The sequence below is a fragment of the Loxodonta africana genome, chromosome 8, assembly GCF_030014295.1.
Source record: "Loxodonta africana isolate mLoxAfr1 chromosome 8, mLoxAfr1.hap2, whole genome shotgun sequence".
Taxonomy (NCBI): Eukaryota; Metazoa; Chordata; class Mammalia; order Proboscidea; family Elephantidae; genus Loxodonta; species Loxodonta africana.
Genome location: NC_087349.1, coordinates 5426118 through 5446628, shown reverse-complemented (window position 1 = coordinate 5446628; position 20511 = coordinate 5426118). Strand labels below are relative to the sequence as shown.

The window sequence follows — 20511 nt, the reverse complement described above, 5'->3', positions numbered from 1 at the left end:
CAGGCAACAATTCACACCCAGCAAGAGTCTGCAGGTTTATTTTCTGGAGAAATTAAAGATAAGAAGCCCTGGGTTCTGGTATCCCATTTGAAATAGACACCAGGAGGCTCCAGGCTGAACACAGAGGAAATAAGTGAAAGTCTGAACGCTGGAGGATGAGGGTACTAGCCCAGTTTTCTCCCTGCCCCTCAATCTCTTACACTCAAGTATTCACATTCTGACAAGAGGCTGAAGAGCTCACTGGGTAAACTAAACAGCCCCCAGAAATATTCGCATTTGAAAGAATCTCAAAATGACTAGCTGGGCTAACCTGATAGAGGTGCTGGGTGACCTCTCACCCCCCAGGAAATCAGCACCCAAAAAACATGTGTGTGTATGTATATATATATCCACACACAAGTCAGTTTGGACATTTAATTGAGATGACTTTTTGCATAGTTTTATCCTATGCAAAACTCTGCATATGCAGTTTCCAGTAAGAGACAAAAATGAAAAACAAAAATAATTCAGTAGAAACAGAGATGATTCAGAGACGAGAATAAAACTAAAAACTCCAATAATTAGATCATCCTACCTTTTCCTACCTTCTCCTCCCAGCACATAGAGTCAGCATTTGGCCAGTTGCTTGGTACGGGGGTAGGGTAGGGGCTGGGGGGTTGTGGGTGTTGCAGGAATCATGTATACTGGAGGCATCCAAGGGTGCAGAGTGTGGAGGTGGCATGGTTAGGAGATTTGAAACACCGAGCAAGTAAGCGACTATTCCTTCCCCACTGGGTGGATTTTACACTCTTGTTGAAAATCAATTGGCTGTATATGTATGGATTTATTTCTGAACTATTAATTTTATTCTGTCGTCTATTATTGTACTAGTATCAGACTGTTTTGATTATTATATCTTTATATTATGTTTTGAAATTAAGAAATGTGAGCCCTTCTACTTAGTTCTTCTTTATCAAGATTGCTTTGGCTATTTCGGACCACTTGTAATTCTACATAGATTTAGGGATTGATTTTCCATTTCTGCAAAGAAGGTGGTTGGAATTTGATAGGCATTGTGTTGATCCTGGAGCCCTGGTGGCAAAGTGGTTAAGAACTCGGCTGATAACTAAAAGGTAAGCAGTTTGAACCCACCAGCTACTCCTTGGAAACCCTATGGGACAGTTCTACTCTGTCCTATAGGGTCGCTATGAGTCAGAATCGACTTGATGGCAACGGGTTTGGTTTGGTTTTTTTGGTGTTGAATGTATAGGTCACTTGGGTTATGACAGATAACTTGACAATATTAAGTCTTCTGAGTCATAAACACAGAATGTCTCTCCATTTGGGAACCCTATGTCTGATAAGAATTTAATATTCAGAATAAATAAAGAATGCCTACAACTTAGCAAACAACAACAACAAAAAGACAACCAACTGAAAAATGGGCAAAGGACTTGAACAGAAATTTCATCAAAGATTTACAAAGGCCAATAAGCACATGAAAAGATGCTAAATGTCATTAGCCATCAGAGCAATGCAAATCAAAACCACAATGAGATACCACTCATACCTAGGATGGCTGTTATCAGAAAAATGGGACTAAAAAGGGTTGGTGAGAGTATGCAGAAACTGGAACCCTCATCCACTGCTGGTGGAAATATAAAATGGTGCAGTCTGTGTGGGAGACAGTTTGGTGTTTCTCAAAAAATTAAACATAGAATTACCATATCACTCACCACGGCATTTTTAGGTATATATCCAAAAAAATTGAAATCAGTGACTCAAACAGATCTTTGTACACCAATGTTCATTGCAGCATTATTCACAATAGCTAAAAGGTAGAAATGATCCAAATGTCCATCGACAGAGGAATGAGTAAGTAAAATGTGGTATATGCGTATGATGGAATGTTACTCAGCCATAAAGAGAAATGAACTCACCCTTATTAGTTCCATTTTTCTGATAACAGCCATCCTAGTGGGTATGAGTGGTATCTCATTGTGGTTTTGATTTGCATTGCTCTGATGGCTAACGACATTTAGCATCTTTTCACGTGCTTATTGGCCATTTGTATTCTGATACATGCTACAACAAGGATGAACCTTGAAAACATGATGCTGAGTGAAATAAGTCAGATAAAAAAAAAAAAAGGACAGATATTGTATGACCCCGCTTATATGAAATACACAGAATAGGCAATGGTATAGAGACTAAACTTTATTAGCGATTATCAGGGGTTGGAGGAAAGAGGGAAATGGACAGTTACTGCTTAAAGGGTACTGAATTTTTGTTAAGGGTGATAAAAAAAAAAAAAGGAAACGGTGGCGATGGTTGTGCAATGTATTCCTGTCACTAAATTGTATGTGTAAAAATGGTTGAAATGGGAAAACGTTTTGTTATAGTTATTTATTTCATTATATTTTTTTTCAAAGATTATGGTATGCTCATATGGTATAATGAATATTATGCAACCATTAAAGTTACATTGACTGATACGGCCTGTATTATAAGTGGTATAGCAGCATATGAAATTTTATGTATAGTATGAGCTCGACTATGTTAAAAGTATACGAAATCTGAAAAAAAAACACCAAGTGCTGACAAAATTTACCTCTCAATAGTGGACTTATGGCAGATTTCATTTTTTTTCTACCATGAGCATCCGTGTTATTTTAAAGTCAAGGAAGAATGAGGCCATTTTAAAAACTATTCTGTCTAAAAGCACTAAGCAAAGTGAAGATCACTTGCTGTGATCACCTGGCCATATGCCGTGCATACGAATTAATTTTTCCTAAAGAAATTTGGCAAAAACTAAAATTTTGAAGTCAAGTTAATACTTTTATCATTTATAATGTATCATATATCATGTAGTGCAGCAAATTGGGAGGGGGCAGGAGAGATGAATAAAAAGAAAGAGGGAGGATAAAGGAAGGGTGGGAGAGAGAAATTAATGTCCATCTCCAAGTCATTATCTCATAGGGATAATGGATTGGTTCAGCCTCCTCCGAGCTCCACTTAATCCATCTGCAGCAAGACTAAGACCCATGAAACCATCACCATCCCAACGCTCAGGAAGCATAATCTGAGCTGTGGTCCCACGGGTGTGTACGTTCTATTACTACATGAGCTTCATGCATACGGGTCCATCTGCCAGCTCCTTTCCTCCTGAACCTCATCCCCAGGGCCCAGAGCACAGAAATGGAAAAACAAACAACTTTGGGTCTCCTGGTAGAAATGGTGTCTTTGTGCTGAACATCCTTGCCCTTCTCCCTGTATGAAACCCTCAGGGGTGATCTGGGAGGGGTTGGGTGGAGATAATTCACAATAAAACCTTCGATTCTGGTGCTCACAGTGAGCAGTCCCAGTGACTGCATCAGTGAGCAGAGAGAACAGTGGGAATCTTCTTTCTAAGACTCCCAGATGAAACATGAGCTTCTACTTTGACCTTCAAACACTCTCCTGACCTCTGTGCAATTTCTCCTAACGCTAATCATAGCTCTGAAATAAGACCAGGGCTGGTACCACGGTGAGTAAGGTGTCTTTTGTAAAGTTTGGTAGTTTTTAGAAGTTAGGGTTTGGAGGAAGAAAGGTTCCAGAAATCAGTACACTGAACTAACAATGACAGTACAGGGTCAACTCATAGGCAGGCAGCTTTCTGGGCTTTGAGACAGGGCTGGTGTTTGCAGAGCTGGAGACATAAGGAGCACATGGAGAATGATCCAGTTGTCATGGGATGGGAGTATACTTCCCCGGAACATCCCAGTTCTCCCTTTCTATAGCTCCTGTGGTCATGTGGCCTATGGAATGATGAAAAAAAAAAAAATCAGAGGAGTGGAAAGTCTTAATTAAAATCCAGGATATGGACCTTGGCTGTTGTTCCTAATGTAATGCCTGCCATGCACCCATCCATCCATCCATCCGTCCATCGTCTGTCCATCCGTCTTTCTGTCCATCCATCCACCCACCCATCCATCCATCCATCCATCCATCCATCCATCCATCCATCCATCCATCCATCCATCCATCCATCCATCCATCCATCCATCCATCCATCCATCCACTCCTTGGTCATTGTACCAGAAACAGCACCATGGAAGCAAACTTGCAGGGGGTGCGAATGGGAGTGGGAGGTGTTCCTGTCATTGTTAGGTGCCATCGAGTCAGTTCTAACTCATAGCAACCCTACATAAATGGAATGAAACACTGCCCATTCCTGTGCCATCCTCGCAATCCCTGCTATGCTTGAGTCCATTGTTGCAGCCACTGTGCCAAGCCCATTGGTGCAGCCACTGTGTCAATCCATCTCTCTGATTCTCTACTTTACAAAGCATGATGTCCTTCTCCAGGGACTTGTTCTTCCTGATAACATGTCCAAAGTACATGAGATAAAGTCTTACCATCCTCACTTCTAAGAAGCATTCTGGCTGTACTTCTTCCAAGACAGATTTGTCCATTCTTCAGTCCATGGTTTATTCAATATTCTTTGCCAACACCATAATTCAAAGGCATCAATTCTTCTTAGTCTCCCTTATTCATATTTCAGTTTTTGCATGCATATGAGGTATTGAAAACACCATGGCTTGGTAGTGGGAGTAAGAAGGAGGTATTGTTAACTGATTACATAACCTCCTGTCCACACACTAGTGTGTGTGTTTGTGTGAAGGATGCATTAGCATACTCTATACCCTTATACTAGGTATCTGAAGTGAACTTTCTTTCTGCTTCACTATGGATTAAGAGATTTGACAGACCGTCTCTGAATGCTGAGTCTACACATGATGTGCACCATACACTCTCCCTTTCTGTGTAATACTAATCCTGATCTGCATTTGTCCCCAGCACAGAATACTGGGCTGCAGCAGTGGCCCATACAGGCACAGTCTGAAGGTATGACGGAAAACCAGACATCCATCACAGAGTTCATTCTCCTGGGGTTTCCTGTCGGTCTGAGGGTTCGGATGCTCCTCTTTGGGCTCTTCTCCCTGTTCTATGCCTTCACCCTGCTGGGGAATGGAGCCATCCTGGGGCTCATCTGTCTGGACCCCCGACTGCACACCCCCATGTACTTCTTTCTCTCCCACCTGGCCATCGTTGACATGTCCTATGCCTCCAACAATGTCCCCAAGATGCTGGCAAACCTTCTGAGCAAGAAAAGAACCATCTTTTTTGCCCCATGCATACTGCAGACATTTTTGTACATGGCTTTTGCTCACACTGAGTGCTTGATTTTGGTGGTGATGTCCTATGATCGGTACGTGGCCATCTGCCACCCACTACATTACACTGTCATCATGAGCTGGACAGCATGCACTGTTCAGGTCATTGCTTCCTGGGCTTGTGGCTCCCTCCTGGCCCTGGTACATGTGGTTTTGCTCCTGAGGCTGCCCTTCTGTGGGCCTCATGAGATAAACCACTTCTTCTGTGAACTGCTCTCTGTCCTCAAGCTGGCCTGTGAGGACACCAGGCTCAACCATGTGGTCATCTTTGCGGCTTCTGTGTTTATCTTAGTGGGGCCCCTCTGCCTGGTGCTGGTTTCCTACACCCGCATCCTCTTTGCTATCCTGAGGATCCAGTCTGGGGAGGGACGAAGAAAGGCCTTCTCCACCTGCTCCTCCCACCTCTGTGTGGTTGGGCTTTTCTTTGGCAGTGCCATCGTCATGTACATGGCCCCAAAGTCCAGCCACCCTGAGGAGCAGCAGAAGGTCCTTTCCCTGTTTTACAGTCTTTTCAACCCTATGCTGAACCCCCTGATCTACAGCCTAAGGAACACAGAGGTGAAGGGCACCCTGTGGAGAGTATTGTGGAAACAGGGATCAGTGTGAGAATGTCAAGGAGAAGCCTGGAGGTGGGAGCTTTGCTCTCTATGAAATTTGGGGGAACAGTGACCCAAACACCTTAAAATCTCATCTGTTAGATTTCTGACATCAAGAACCTGTATTTATCAGCAACAGTTTCTAAAGAAGGGGAACTCCCCACACCACAGTATCCTTGTGGAATCCACTCTACATCAGCGCAGCCTGGCTATGCTGAAGAACCAGACTCTTTGGTAAGCCATGGCTTATTCTAGATTCAAAGAGTACAGTAGCCTGAGCACTTTTAGTCTGTCCTGTGGGTTTATGCACATCGTGAAGGAGGAATCTTTAAGGCTGATTCTTGCTGTGCTGGAGGGTTAACTTGGGAGTCCCCTATTTGGTTCACCTTTTCAGAACCTGCAGGCCAGTGCTGTCCAACAGAACTTTCTGTGATGGTAGAAAAGCACTCCATCTTTACTGTCCAAAATAGTAGCCACTAGCCACATGTGGCAACTGGACACTTGATAAGTGACAGTGCAACCAAGGAACAAATATTTAACTTAATTTTAATTAATTTAAATTTAAATAGTTGCACATGACTTTCGGCTCCTGTATTGGACAGTGCTATTCTAGGCAATCACTTTTCAGGGAGTGTAAGTCAAGGGGCCAGAGAGATACCACCTCCAAGCCAAGTGAACCCACATTGCACCCACTCCACTGAAGGAACAGCCACATGAGAACCGCATATCTTACCTCCCCAGGCCAAAGCTGATTCAAGAACATCTAATTCTAGATCTTGGCTAAGCCGTAAGAGGATACAGTTGGATTATCTCTCTGAGACATGAATTAGGAATCATGGGGAGAGAAGATGATACTTAAAGCATGGGTGAAAAGAGGAGTCACAAAGTAGAGTTCAGACCATGAAATGTCTTGACCCAAAGAAATGATAGAATATAGAAGTCGTTAGTAAGGGGGAAGCTACACAGACACTGGAGCAATAAATGGTGTTGCAGGACAAGCAGAAAGGCACTGAGCACACAGGCCACAGACAGGAGAGTTATGTTGGTGGTAAATCACTGGGCAAAGGGCCACGAACTCCTGCCAGTTCCCAGCACTACCTCCCCTGCCGTTTTTGTTCTTTTGAAGATTAGTTCTGCCAAATTTCCTCTTAATTTCTCAATGACCTCCATCTCCCTTATTGCCGTGAGTATCTGCTACTAGCTGCTATCGAGTAGATTCTGACTCATGGCACCTCTATGTGCGTCAGAGTAGAACTATACTCCATAAGGTTTCCAGAGGCTGATTTTTCACGAGTAGATCTCCAGGACTTTCTTCCAAAGAAGTCTGAGAAGACTCAAATCTCCAACCTTTTGGTTAGCGGGCAATGTGTTAACCATTTGCACCAGCCTGGATATGCTAATAATCTCCTAGCACAGGCTGCTATAGGAATGCACCTCTAGAAACACAAGGAAACGCTGCCTTGGTTGAACAATTCCCTTACGGATATGCAGTAAGGACAAAGAGAAGAGCCAACTCCCTGGTCTAGGACCTAAAGTCCTAGGATGAAGGCATTAGTACTGAAAAATCACCTGAATCTGAGCCTAGCTAATGTGTTTCTGAGAAAGGAAAACTCTTAATTTATGTAATTTCTTTATATTTTGGTAGGACAGGAATGCCAGAATCTTTGTTTCATTTCATTTAATTCTGTATCATATAATTAAAAACTGCTTGGAAAAGAGTTTGTGTTTAGGACAAATATGAGGGAGAGTTACTTTTTCCAGAGTTCAGGCTACGAAGCTAGAGATAGATAACTATTGGTCATTATGGTAACTGCATAAAATATTATAAGATTTAAGAAGATGCTTCAAAAATAAGAAAGCGTCAAGGGAAGATAATAGCTTGATATAACATTGCAGACCACCACTTAGAACTAATAACACAATGAGGTCTAATAAGAACCTCTAGGCACTTCAACAAAAATACAAAGGGCACCTACTCCAGGTGATATAAATCACTTTTTCTGAGCCAGAGTGGTACAACGATATGAAAAAATAGTTTGTTTTCTTTTAAAACAGTTTTGGGATCTAAGTGGCCAGCATAATACGGTAACAGTGATTTCTTTCTTTCTTTCTTTTTTTTTTTTTTAACAGAGTAAGTTCAATATCTTTGGGATTCTCTCCTCTCCTTCTCTTCCTGTGTAGTCTCATATGTCATTCAAGTGCATAATCCATGATGGCATTGTATTATTATCCTCTTCTTGTAGATCTTTCTATTTTTTCCACCTTAATTTTCTCACATACTATTATCATTCCATATTTTTCTTCTCCTATGAAATTAAAAAGCAAAGGTGAATTTTATTTTCTTTCCACTCTCTTTCTCCTAAAGCACTGTTTTCTTCAGTTTTCAAAAAAGTCTAGTTGCTTCCTACTCTGCCCATCAATTTATCTGGGAAAAAAATTTTGTCTCTGGCCATTCCCTTAGTCTCTTTATCTCCACAGTGTCTGGACATTTCCATAAACTTTGCTCCATTTCCCCACAAAAAAGAGAACAATTTGAATAAAGAAATTAAAAAGTGGCTCTAAATTGAACTATCAAGCACTATGGTATTTTTTATGCCCTACTTTAAGGACAGAAAATAAAATATAAGCTATATTTACATAACCAAAGGATGTTCTAACTATGTCTAAAAAAAACTATCAAATCCTCTAAAATATACACGTGTTGTGTTGTGGTTAAAAAGTCTAAAAGGGAAAGAGAAGAAGAAAAACATAGAAGAGTTTCTCTCGCACAAAACCATTAACTACAGATTTGGATTCAGTGTTTTTTTTTTTTTTCTACTAGGGTCTATTAGGAAAATCAAAGAATGGCACTCATTCTCAAGCAAAAATGCTTGAGAAAGAGAAGACCAAAAGACGCAGATTCTGTTGATGGAATCCAGCAGAAGTGAATGAGATAGGTATGGTCTTCTGGCAGGTCTGTGAGGTGCTTCTGACCAGGAAAACAAGCACACTCTATTTTGTTAAGAAATTGCAGAAAATACCTAAGCATGTGAGGGATTTCTGCCAGTGTTTCAATTCTACTCTAGGATTTTAATAAATGAATTTTATTTTGGTGTTATGGCCTCTTTTTACATATATTCATTTAACATTGGTCACAGTTTTCAAAGGGCCAAGGGCAAGTTGAAGAAGGGAGTGTATGCTTAATGATGGCAGTTCTCCTCCGAGCACCACAAACTTCACCATACTTACCTTTCAACAATAGCTCTGTGAAGTAGGTATTATTTCTGCCTTCAACAGACAAAGAAGCTGTTTCAAAGTGGTTGATTAAGTAGCTTGCCCACACCACACAGCCAGTAATGGAACAGAATTGGGTTTCGAACATGGATTGTGTTGAGCCCAAACCCACACTGTCTCCTGTCAGCTCGTCTTACCAAGACATCACAGGCTTTAGCTCAGCTCCCTCCAGATGGGGCACAGTTCGGGACAAAAAACTGTTCATTGTTATGGCCAGAGCATTAGCACTGGGTGGAACACATCCTTTAGGCAACCCATCTTTGGGGGATTCATCATCATCCTTGACAAGAGTAAGAACCCCCAGTTTAGTGGTCTAATCACCCCCCAATATTGTTCTGTTCATGCCTTTGTGTAAAATAAGGATGTTCCCAGAAGACATTGCCCCAAAGAGGACACTCTGAGTGAGAGACGTCAGGCTGTTCTCAGTGTTACCTCTTACCTATGACTCTGGTTGTCTTATTTATCTAGAACTGCTATAACAGAAATACCACAAGTAGATGGCTTTAACAAAGAGAATTTTGTTCTCTCACAATCTAGGAGGCTAGAAGTCCAAATTCAGGACACCAGCTCCAGAGGAATACTTCCTCTCTCTGTTAGTCCTGGAGAAAGGTCCTTATCATCAATCTTCCTCCGGGTCTAGGTGATTCTCAGCACAGGGACCCTGGGTCCAAAGGATGTGCTCTGTTCCCAGATCTTCTTGCTTGGTGGCACAAGGTCCCTGTCATGTCTGCTTGATTCTCTCTTTTATATCTTAAAAGAGATTGGCTCAAGATACAACATAATCCTGTAGATTATGTCCTGCCTTATTAACATAATTTCCTCTAATCTTGTCTTATTAACATCAAAGAGGTTAGAATTTACGACACATCGGAAAACTACATCAAATCAAAAAATGGAGGACAACCACACAATACTGGGAATCTGGCCTAGCCAAGTTGACACACATTTTGGGGGGATGCAATTAATCCATAACATTGGTCTTAATCTATCTTTATCTATCATCACATGCACTCACCTATTTCCCTTCCTTTATGATGAAGTCTTTCTCAGGAAGATTCCACGTCTCTCCTGCACATGGAGCCATTATGGACCTACCTTGCCAGTGCCCTGGGCTTACAGGACCACATGAAAGGGAGAAACCAGAACTGACCTCTGTCCTATAGGGCTGCTTTTTGTCAGAATTGACTTGACAGCAATGGTTATACCTAATAAATAGAGAACATACATTGCATTCAAGTCAATATATCAATTGCAAAAATTAAATATACAAAGTGACAAAAACCCTCAGATTTTCAAAGAATTGCTATCACAAGGATCCATTCTCTTACCACATAATAAATTTAAAATTAACAATAAAAAGATAATAAAAATGCTGGAAACCCAAAAATACACATCCACGTAATTTGTGTTTTAAAGTTGAAATTAACAACAATCAAAGTTTTAAATATCCAACTTGAGGTGCACAGCAAAATGTGAGAAAAAAGCAGATTTATAGCTCAAATTGCATTTATCGAAAAAATAAGACTGACAACAAGAGAGTTAGGTATTCAGCTCAGGAAGATAAAGATAAGATACAATTCCTATTTATGTAATTTATATAAGAGCAAACTTACTTAGGAAAAAAACAGAATTATGAAGATGATGAAAACAGAAGCCCGGTTTTTTGTGAAAACAAGTGCCAATAAAATGAATGTGATCACAACAAAAAGGAAAAGCCCCACATACACAATGTTAGGGACAAAGAGTTATGTAACCAACAAAGTGGAGGTTTTTAAACCATAATAGAATGGCCTGGACAAAATGTATTCCAACAAATTTAAAAATCATAAGATACAAGTACATTTCTAGAGAAATATACAAACCCTGGTGGCGTAGTGGTTAAGTGTTACCGCTGCAAACCAAAGGGTCGGCAGTTCAAATCCTCCAGGCGCTCCTTGGAAACTCTGTGGGGCAGTTCTCCTCTGTCCTATAGGGTCGCTGTGAGTCGGAATCGACTCAACGGCACTGGGTTTGGGTTATACAGTTCCACAGACTTCCTTACGTAGAAAGGGAAAATCTGCACTATCAGAGTTCCAAAAATTGATGACCAAAGTTTTCCTACACCAAAAGGACGGACGCCAAGTCACATAGCTGTAAGAAGTGAGTTTCAGCAATCTTCAAGGAAAGCTCATTCCTGTATTATATAAAACATTTTGAGAATAGTAAAAGAGGAACAGCTATTCAGTTCATTTTACGTGGCTGGAATAACATTGTTAGCAAAATCAGAAAAGGACAAGGAAGAAAAGTAATTTATTGAACAAATCTAAAAAATGGGCATAAATGCAAAAATCTTAAATAAAGTATTAGTAAGCCAAATTCAGCATTTTCAATATCAGACAAAATAAAATTTAAGGTTAAAAATGTATGTGATAAATAGGAGCCTTATATACTAAAAACAGGAATAGAAAAGAAGAGAACGTAATCATCTACTGAGTTTATGTGATGAACGAATTGAACAATGTACAGGAAATGGTGACTGTTCTTCTTGGACATCACCAATCCTGGGAGTGGCATGTTTCCAACATGAGAATAGAAATTGGGCTCCAGCCACCAAGACGCCTCTCACAGAACAGGTCTGAGGGGAAAAGCCCATGTCACCTCCTGCGTGGCAAAGCTCTTGAGGTAAAAGATAACTCGTTCGTCTCTTTCTTAGTTGGTTGCTATGTAAACTATAATAACTTAAATTTAGGAATTCACACTCTGCCTCCTTTATCTTTGAGAACAAGAGTAGATTTAGATAAAAGCACTGTGAGATTTTCTCTGTTGCGTTCCTCAGAATTGTCAAATGGGGTCAGCCCATTCTCATTTCAGACAGAAAATAAAATAGTAGTCATAGACCTAGGGAAATCTTGGCCATCCCTTTCCCTTGTGCACAGAATCTCTGGAAATTAAACAATAGAGATGTTTCCTAGGTAAGAATTTTCCTATTTTGTGCTCCAGTTAAACCCTCCAAAATAGGGTTTAACAAGCCCCTTCAGGACCTTATTCTGTTTCCTGCCTCCTTAATATGCTCCCCAAGGCTTCTGCAGGGCCTACTACTTGGTCTCACTTTATGAATTGTATTCTTCGTGGAGCCTTGATGAAGAAAACAAAGGATGCATGTTCAGACTTCTCCTCGGTCAGGTGTAACATAAAACGCGATGAACCCTAGACAGGATGGGTATAATATATGGGTTCTGCCTGCCTGGAATAGTACTTAGTCTCTTTGGAGGGTCAGTGGGTGAAGAAATTTTGGAGTATTTGAAACCACAATAAACTTAAGCTTGAGGTAACTGCAAGGTACGAAAGGGTCCTAGGAATCATTCCAGTGCTTCTTAAATTGACGAGCCCAAAGCGAGTGAAGAAACCATCAACCCCATCATCTGACCTTGAGTGTCCCTCCTGGAAGACAGCTACAAGTACAGAGTGAACCCCGTTTCCCTGAAAGGGAGCAGATACCAGTGTGTGCCATGAGCACTACTCCACCACCAAATTCATAGGAGCATGGTGAAGGGTAGCTGAGCTAAGCAGAGATACCACCACCTCTTCTGTGAGAAACCCGGCCTCTACTGGGAAACTTTTTCTGCCAAGAAGATCCTTGGAAAAAAGTCTCAACACTAACTATAGAGATTTTTTTCTTATTTGTGAAGCTTCACCCAACTCAGACCCTACTTGTCTTCTTGTAAGTATGAGGTAAATTTGTTGTATTATCTAGCCTTTATTCATTATGCAACTCCAGGCAGGCTGTAACAAAATATCACAATGCAAAGTGTAACTGGTATTGTCTTTTGTTGTCAAATTTCTGCTATTTATAGATTTATATGCTAGAATAATTTAGCTCAAAGTTATTGTTGCTTTTAGATGTGTCTAAATGGATAATTCATTTTGCTGCGTTTAGTGTGGAATTACTTGCTTAAGTCGTAAGGTAAAATAGCTGTGTGAGAAGTTTGCTTGTAGAAGTTTCTATTGCCTCCTGAAATTAAGTAGTGTTTTTATGAAATAATGGGCCTGGGCTGCCACAAAATGGGTTCATGTTACAGAAGAAGAAGGACATTTTGAAGGTTTTATTTTGGGGTGTGAAATTCCTTGTGTTGAGTTAAACATGAGAATTATCTGTGGGTCTTTGTAACCGTTTTGTCAATCCGAGCCAGTTATAGGTGTCATCAGGCAGGAACAGTTTTACACAGCCTCAGCACCTGGTTGTGGCAGGACAGAGTACGTGTTTAGTAAATACCTGTGGTTTTTATGTCTTGTGTTGTAGCTTCCTGCAAAGAGGAGGAAGTAAAGACGATGCCATTGATCCTTCTACTTTATTTTGTGCCTTTGTCATGTGAAGTTTTGCTTACATTGCCATCTTCACTGGCCTCAAACCTTGCAAGAAGTTTGACAGGAAAATAGATAATATTTTTTCTGTCTAACTTAGGGCCACTGAATCATACTAACAACTCTCTAGTTCAGCTTCGCACGTGACACAGAAATCCCACCCTGAAGACATAGTTATTCAATCTCTGATTTAAAACACTCACTGAGAGTTAAGTCCTAATAATGCAACCAGTTTTCAAGAAAGTGACTCCAATTGTTATAAAATTATTTCTTGGACAAAGACAATATCTTCCCCCAATAATTTCTACTATGAATTCTATTCTTCCTTTGAAGTAAGGCAAAAATTTATCTACTTTTCTTATGAAATCTTTCAAATATTAATTTATCAGAAAATTTGAATGGGAGTGCATAGATAGGAACTCAGTTATGACTTTTCTGAGATTCTTGTTTTAGTGAAATTCAGACAGATTCTGGACCAAAGAAGGATATGGAGGTAGGTACTGATTCAAGCCTCACAATACTCGCTTTGTTGTGGAAGGGTTTTGAAAAAATGTGACAAACCAACACAAACTAAAGATTCTTCGTAAGTGAAAATTAATTACAGTTTTTACTTAATAGATAAGGAGCTATCAAATATGTTGAAGATCTATACATGTGAGCCTATATTTAGACGTATAGCTCTAGACTTGGATATATCAGTGTTTTTTACACTCCAGAACATAGCTCATCATGAAATCATTTAATAGGTTTCAACCAGGATTATTTTTTTAAAGGGAGTAAAATAGAGTAAATTAGACCATAACTGAATAGAAAATAACAAGTGCATTGCACAGAGTAAGGACTCAAGTATATAGATATTTGCATGTGTGTGTACTGAGGAGACATTTCTTACTACGGGATGTGGCAAACACTTTGGACAAATTCTAGTATAGATAAATACAGAGATAGAAATATGTACTGATATAAAATATAAATATACATATAGAGTAGAAAGGGGGTGACCCTTTTGGCCTTCTGGTCATGAGACAACACAATGAGAGTAGACAGTCCATGAATACAAAAGTCAAAAGACAATGGCCTCTGTTTTAAACCCAGATGAAGAGATGAAAAACTGCCACTCTCTCAATTCAGTATTTAGCTGTCAATAAATATGATGTCTAACAAATAAATTATGATGTGAAGGCACAAATTTGTGAGAAAACCTAATAGAAAGATCACTGAGATTCTCCTAGCCCAATACAGATATAGAAGATTTCAGCACACATTCACACTTATGGGTGTATGTACATTGATGGAGGTGAAAGCAATAAACTTGGGAAAAACCCCGATTTAATCATCATAAGCTTGAGGACAGTGCCTACCAGCATCGTCAATTTAAGTATTATTAAGGCAATTTAAGTATTAGCATATTTTGAACTCTGGTGAAAGTTGGTTTAGAAATAAAGGTAAAATTTACTGAATACTGTAATAGAATATTAAAAAAAAAATACCACTTAGCTTATCATAAGTGGTAAAATTTTCTTCTTCCTCATTTAGAACCCACAGTTTTCACTTAGTAAATGACTAAAAGGCCAAAAATTTCATTGGAAATGTTTCCTTCTCCTACAAAACACTCAAGGAGTGACACACGTACAGATCCATCATGTTTAAACGGTTCCTCAGAACTTCAGGCTTGACAAACTGTATTGTTTCTTTCCAGGGTAATGGGTGAAAATCAGACATCCATCACAGAGTTTATTCTCCTGGGGTTTCCCCTCACCCCAAGGGTTCAGTTGCTTCTCTTTGGGCTCTTCTCCCTGTCCTATGCCTTCACCCTGCTGGGGAACGGGGCCATCCTAGGGCTTATCTGTCTGGACCCCAGACTGCACACCCCCATGTACTTCTTCCTCTCTCATCTGGCAGTCGTTGACATGTCCTATGCCTGCAACACAGTGCCTCAGATGCTGGTGAACCTCCTGAGTCCCACCTCACCCATCTCTTTTGCTGGCTGCATCACATAGACCTTCCTCTTTTTGACTTTCGCTCACACGGAATGTTTTCTCCTGGTGGTGATGTCCTATGACCGCTATGTGGCCATCTGCCACCCCCTCCGGTACTCTGCCATCATGAGCTGGAGGCCCTCCCTTACTCTGGCAGTGACTTCCTGGATTTTAGGAGTACTCCTTGCCCTGGTGCATCTAGTGTTGCTTCTGCCACTGCCCTTCTGTGGACCCCAGAGAGTTAATCACTTTTTCTGTGAAATCATAGCTGTTCTCAAACTTGCCTGTGCAGACACTCACATTAATGAGATCATGGTCTTGGCTGGGGCAGTGTCTGTGCTGGTGGGACCCTTCTCCTCCGTTGTCATATCCTACATTCATATTCTATGTGCCATCCTAAAGATCCAGTCCGGGGAGGGGCGCCAGAAAGCCTTCTCCACCTGCTCTTCCCACCTCTGTGTGGTTGGACTCTTTTATGGCACAGCCATTATCATGTATGTTGGACCCAGATATGGGAATCCCAAGGAGCATAAGAAATACCTCCCTCTGTTCCACAGTCTTTTCAATCCCATGCTCAACCCCCTAATCTATAGCCTGAGGAACAAAGAAGTCAAAGCTGCCCTGAAGAGGGTGTTTGAAAAGGAGAGGACTTCATGAGAGATTTGTATAATAATAAACTTATTGGGTTTAAAGAATCAGAGAAATTATTTCATCCAATACCCACATAGGATACATACACATGTTCTAGGGCATTATTTTCATCTTCTTGACATTTTCCTATGGATGCCACCCCCAAGAAAGCCCATTCTATTTTCTTCCCCCGGCACTGAAAGTCAATGCTGCATGAGAAAATGAAAATGTCTTGCAAACAGCTACATTGAATACTCACTTTTAATATGATTGTGTGAGATAGTCTGTATAGGATGAAATAAATTTGTATCTTTTCTTATTCTGTAAGCAGGACTAGTAGCCAAATTGTGGTAGAATAAAGGAAGACATTGAATATGAGAATATTTAAGACACTGGAGTTGGGAGAAATTGATAACATAGTTGTTATTTAAATATTTTTAATTCAGCAACTGTCATCTCCTTTAAAAATGTCTTCATCAAAAAGTATTTGTATGTATTGCTATAGTAATGATGTTTCCTAAAGCATACCAAACCTAAAGCATAATCAACATAAATTAGGGAGACCACAAGCTATGGATTCAAGGTAAAGAGAATTAAGAATATAACTGTAAAGCAACTGAATATAAAAATAATGCTCAGAGGGTGTCATGCTAATAAGTATATAGACCTACTGGAGCATTTTTCTCCATGGGGAAGTAGAGCTGAGGGAAGAGAGCAGAATGAAGGAAGCACTGAGAGTCCTAGGAAGAACTATAATTTCTCTCATTGGTTTGATCAATCATCTCATAGGGAAGATAATAAAAACCTAGAAAAAAAAATCTTGACAAATAAGAACAGGCTTGAAGATGAAGGAGACTTGAAGCTCTGATAAAGATCAAAGACTATAGCCTACAGTATGGATTATACCTCAACACAAAGAAAACAGAAATCAACCTATAAGCAACATAGGATAAATGGAGAAAATACTGAAGTTGTCAAGGATTTCATTTTACTTGGATTCACAATCAAATCCCCATGGAAGCAGCAATCGAGAAATCAAATGATGTATTGCACTGGGCAAATCTGCTGCAAAAGGATTGAAAAGCAAAGATGTCACATTGAGAACAAAGGTGCACCTGACCCAAGCCATGATATTTTCACTCAACTCATGTGCATGTGAAGACTGGACGATGAATAAGGAAGAACAAAGAAGAATTGATGCCTTTGAATTATGATCTTGATGAAGAATATTGACTATACCATGGACTGCCAAAAAAAGGAGCAAGTCTGTCTTGGAGGAAGTCCAACCAGAATGCTCTTTAGAAGTGAGGATGGTGAGACTTGGTCTCATGTACTTTGGTCATTTTATCAGAAGGGACTAGTCCTCGGAGAAAGACGTCATGCTTGATAAAGTAGAGGGTCAGCGAAAAAAAGGAACGCCGTCAACAAAATGGACTAACACAATGGGTACAACAATGGGCTCTAACAGCAACAACTGTGAGTATAACATAGGACCAGGAAGTGTTTTGTTCTATTGTACGCAGGGTCACTATGACTTGGAACCAACTCAATAGCACCTAACAACGACACAACAACAATTGGTTTGATGGCTAGTTAATCAATGATACAATAACTGTAAGTATATAATTTGATTTTTAGATTAAGAGATTTGAGGTAGTTAATCATTTCACACAAACATGAAACACCAGCATTTAATTATGAAATGTTAGAAAGTAGTTAAGAAGTAATGGAAAAGGAAGCCAAATGAATATAGACACTTTTTGGTTTTCACCTTTTTTCTGAAATTACATACTTAATTAAAACTTGGGAATACTTAAACTGTATAACCAAAAAAAAAAAAAAAACTAAACCCGTTGCCGTTGAGCCAATCCTGACTCATAGTGGCCCTGTAGGACAGAGTAGAACTGTCCAATAGGCCTTCTAAGGAGCAGCTGATGGATTCAAATTGCCAACATTTTAGTTAACAGCTGAGCTCTTAACTACTGCACCACCAAGATTCCAATGGATCAAAGAAGAAATTATAAGGGAAATTAAAAAATACTTAAAGATTAATGAAAATAAAACACAACATAGCAAAACTTATAAGTTGCTGTTAAGCAATGGTTAGAGGACAAAACAAAGCTGTATTGCCTGTATTGAAAAAGAAGAAAGGCATAAAACCAATAACCTCCCCTACTGCATTAAGAAATTAGAAAAAGAACAAACGAAACACAATTCAAGTAGAGGAAGGAAATTATAAAGATTAGTGGAAATAAATGGATTCAAAAATATGAAAACAATAGAACAAATTAACAAAACCAAAAGTTGGTCTTTGAAAAGTGCAACAAAATGGACAAACCTGACCAAGAAAGAAGAGAGAAGACTCATATTAATAAAACTAGGAAGGAAAGAGGGACATTACTACAGACCTTACAGGAATAAAACGATTATAAGGAATAATATGAACAATTATATGCCTGCAAATTAGATTACCTAGATAAAATGGACAAATTCCTAGAAAGAGAAAAAGCACAAAAATTGACTCAAGAAGTAGAAAATCTGTGTAGACTATAACAAGTAAAAAGATTGAATTGATAATTCAAAGAACATTTTCACAGGAAATCTCAGGAGCAGATAATTTCACTAATGAATCAAATATTTAAAGAGAAATTAACACCAATCCTTCACAGACTCTTTCATAAAACGTGATGGAATACTTCCCAACTCACTCCATGAGGCCATGATACCAAAATTATGCAAAGACACCACAAGAAAATAAACCTAAAGTCCTTTAGTGCCTTAGGCTGGGTTATCTAGAGAAGCGAAAACAGTAAAGCATATAAATATATATAGAGAGATTTATATATCAAGGAAATGGCTCATGGGGTTGTAGAGGTTGTAATGTTCAAAGTCCGTGGGTCAGGAAAGAGGGTTCTGATTCACGTAGCCACAGGGGCCGGTAAACCCAAGGTCAGCAGCCCAAAGCACAGGGCTGTTGCTTACAGGCTGTGAAGATTGACGAATCCCAAAATCAGTAGGCAAGACCACAGGTAAGCTGCTAACTCAAATCCCGAGAACTGGAGGTCAGAAGAATAGGTGCCAGATGTAGGATCCAGAACGAGCAACAGCCCCTGAGCCTACCTGAACGTCCACCCACACTCCATGCAGGCCACCCACCCAAGAAAATTCCCCTTCAGCTGATTGGCTACTCACAGCAGATCCCATCATGGGGGTGACCCTGTATCAAATCTCAGCAGTGAAGTGATCACAACATTATATGACTGCCAAAACACTGAGAATCAGGGCCCAGCCAAGTTGTTACACAATCTTAACCATCACACTTAGGAATATAAATTAAAAAACGCTGAACAAGATACTATCAAATTGAATCCTGCCACATAAAAAAAAAAAAAAAACTTATGCACCATTACCAAACGAGGTTGATCCCAGTAACGCAAGATTAATTCAACATACTAAAGTCAGTCATTATAATATACCATATTAGTAGCATAAATGACAAAAACAACAGCATCATTTCAACTGATCCAGTAAAAGCATTTGTAAAATCCAACACCCTTTCATGGTAAAAACAAAACACTCAACCAACTAGGAATAGAAAAGAATGTCCTCAATCTGTCAAGGCAGGGCTTTGAACCAGTTCAGTCCAGTTCGAACCCCTACTGAGAATTTGCATTTCCATCCCAGATATACTGAATCAGACTCTACAGTTTAACAAGATGCCCAGGTGATTCTTATATATAATACATTTTCAAAACTGTTTCTCTACTGTTGATTTTTAGAATTGGTCCCTAACCGCAGTATTAGCATCACCTGGGAACTTGTTAGGAATGTAAATTCTCAGCAGGGGTTTGAACCAGAACAAATTAGTTAACATCATACTAAATGTTGAAAGACTAGATGCTTTTTTTCCTAAAGATGTCAGCTCTCACCACTTTGTTCCTACAGTAGATTCTAGCCAAGGTGATTATGCAAGATAAATCAAAGTTATCTAACTGTGAAAGGAGAAAAAATTATCTCTACTCAGAGATTGATACGATCATGTATATAGGAACACACACACACATTTCAGCTAATAAACAAGTGTAAAAAGGTTCCAAGATAAAAAGCAAATATATAAAAATCGATTGTATTTCCATACGATGAACATTCCAAAAATGGAACTTAAAAATTTCATTTACAATAGCATCAAAAAGAATAACGTACTTAGGAATAAATTTAACAGAAGAAATTCAAGACCTGTATGCCAAAAACTAAAACGTCATTCTTGAAAGAAATTAAAGAGGAACTAAATAAGCGGAAAGACATCCTGTGTTCACGGATCATGAGACACTATAATTAAGATGACATTCTTGTCAAAATTGATCTACAGATTCAACAAAATTCCTATTAAAACATCAGCTGTCTTCTTTGCAGAATCTTACATGCTGATGTTAGAATTCATATAGAAACACAAGGAAATGAAAACAACCTAAAGCACCTGGAAATAGAGGAACAAAG

At 39.5% G+C, this 20511-nt stretch overlaps 2 protein-coding genes across 2 annotated transcripts; both read left to right on the top strand.

Annotated features, from left to right (window-relative positions):
- The first annotated feature begins 4809 nt into the window (after positions 1-4809).
- Positions 4810-5801, top strand: LOC100666022 (olfactory receptor 2A5). The gene has a single exon (XM_003420581.3). It carries the CDS (start codon positions 4869-4871, stop codon positions 5799-5801), a length of 933 nt encoding a protein of 310 aa, XP_003420629.3. The 5' UTR covers positions 4810-4868.
- Positions 5802-14880: 9079 nt separating this feature from the next.
- LOC100665740 (olfactory receptor 2A25-like) lies at positions 14881-17049 on the top strand. The gene is given in 1 exon segment (XM_003420580.3): positions 14881-17049. A coding segment is annotated over 1 exon segment (933 nt). The 5' UTR covers positions 14881-15108; the 3' UTR covers positions 16042-17049.
- The last annotated feature ends 3462 nt before the right edge of the window (positions 17050-20511 follow it).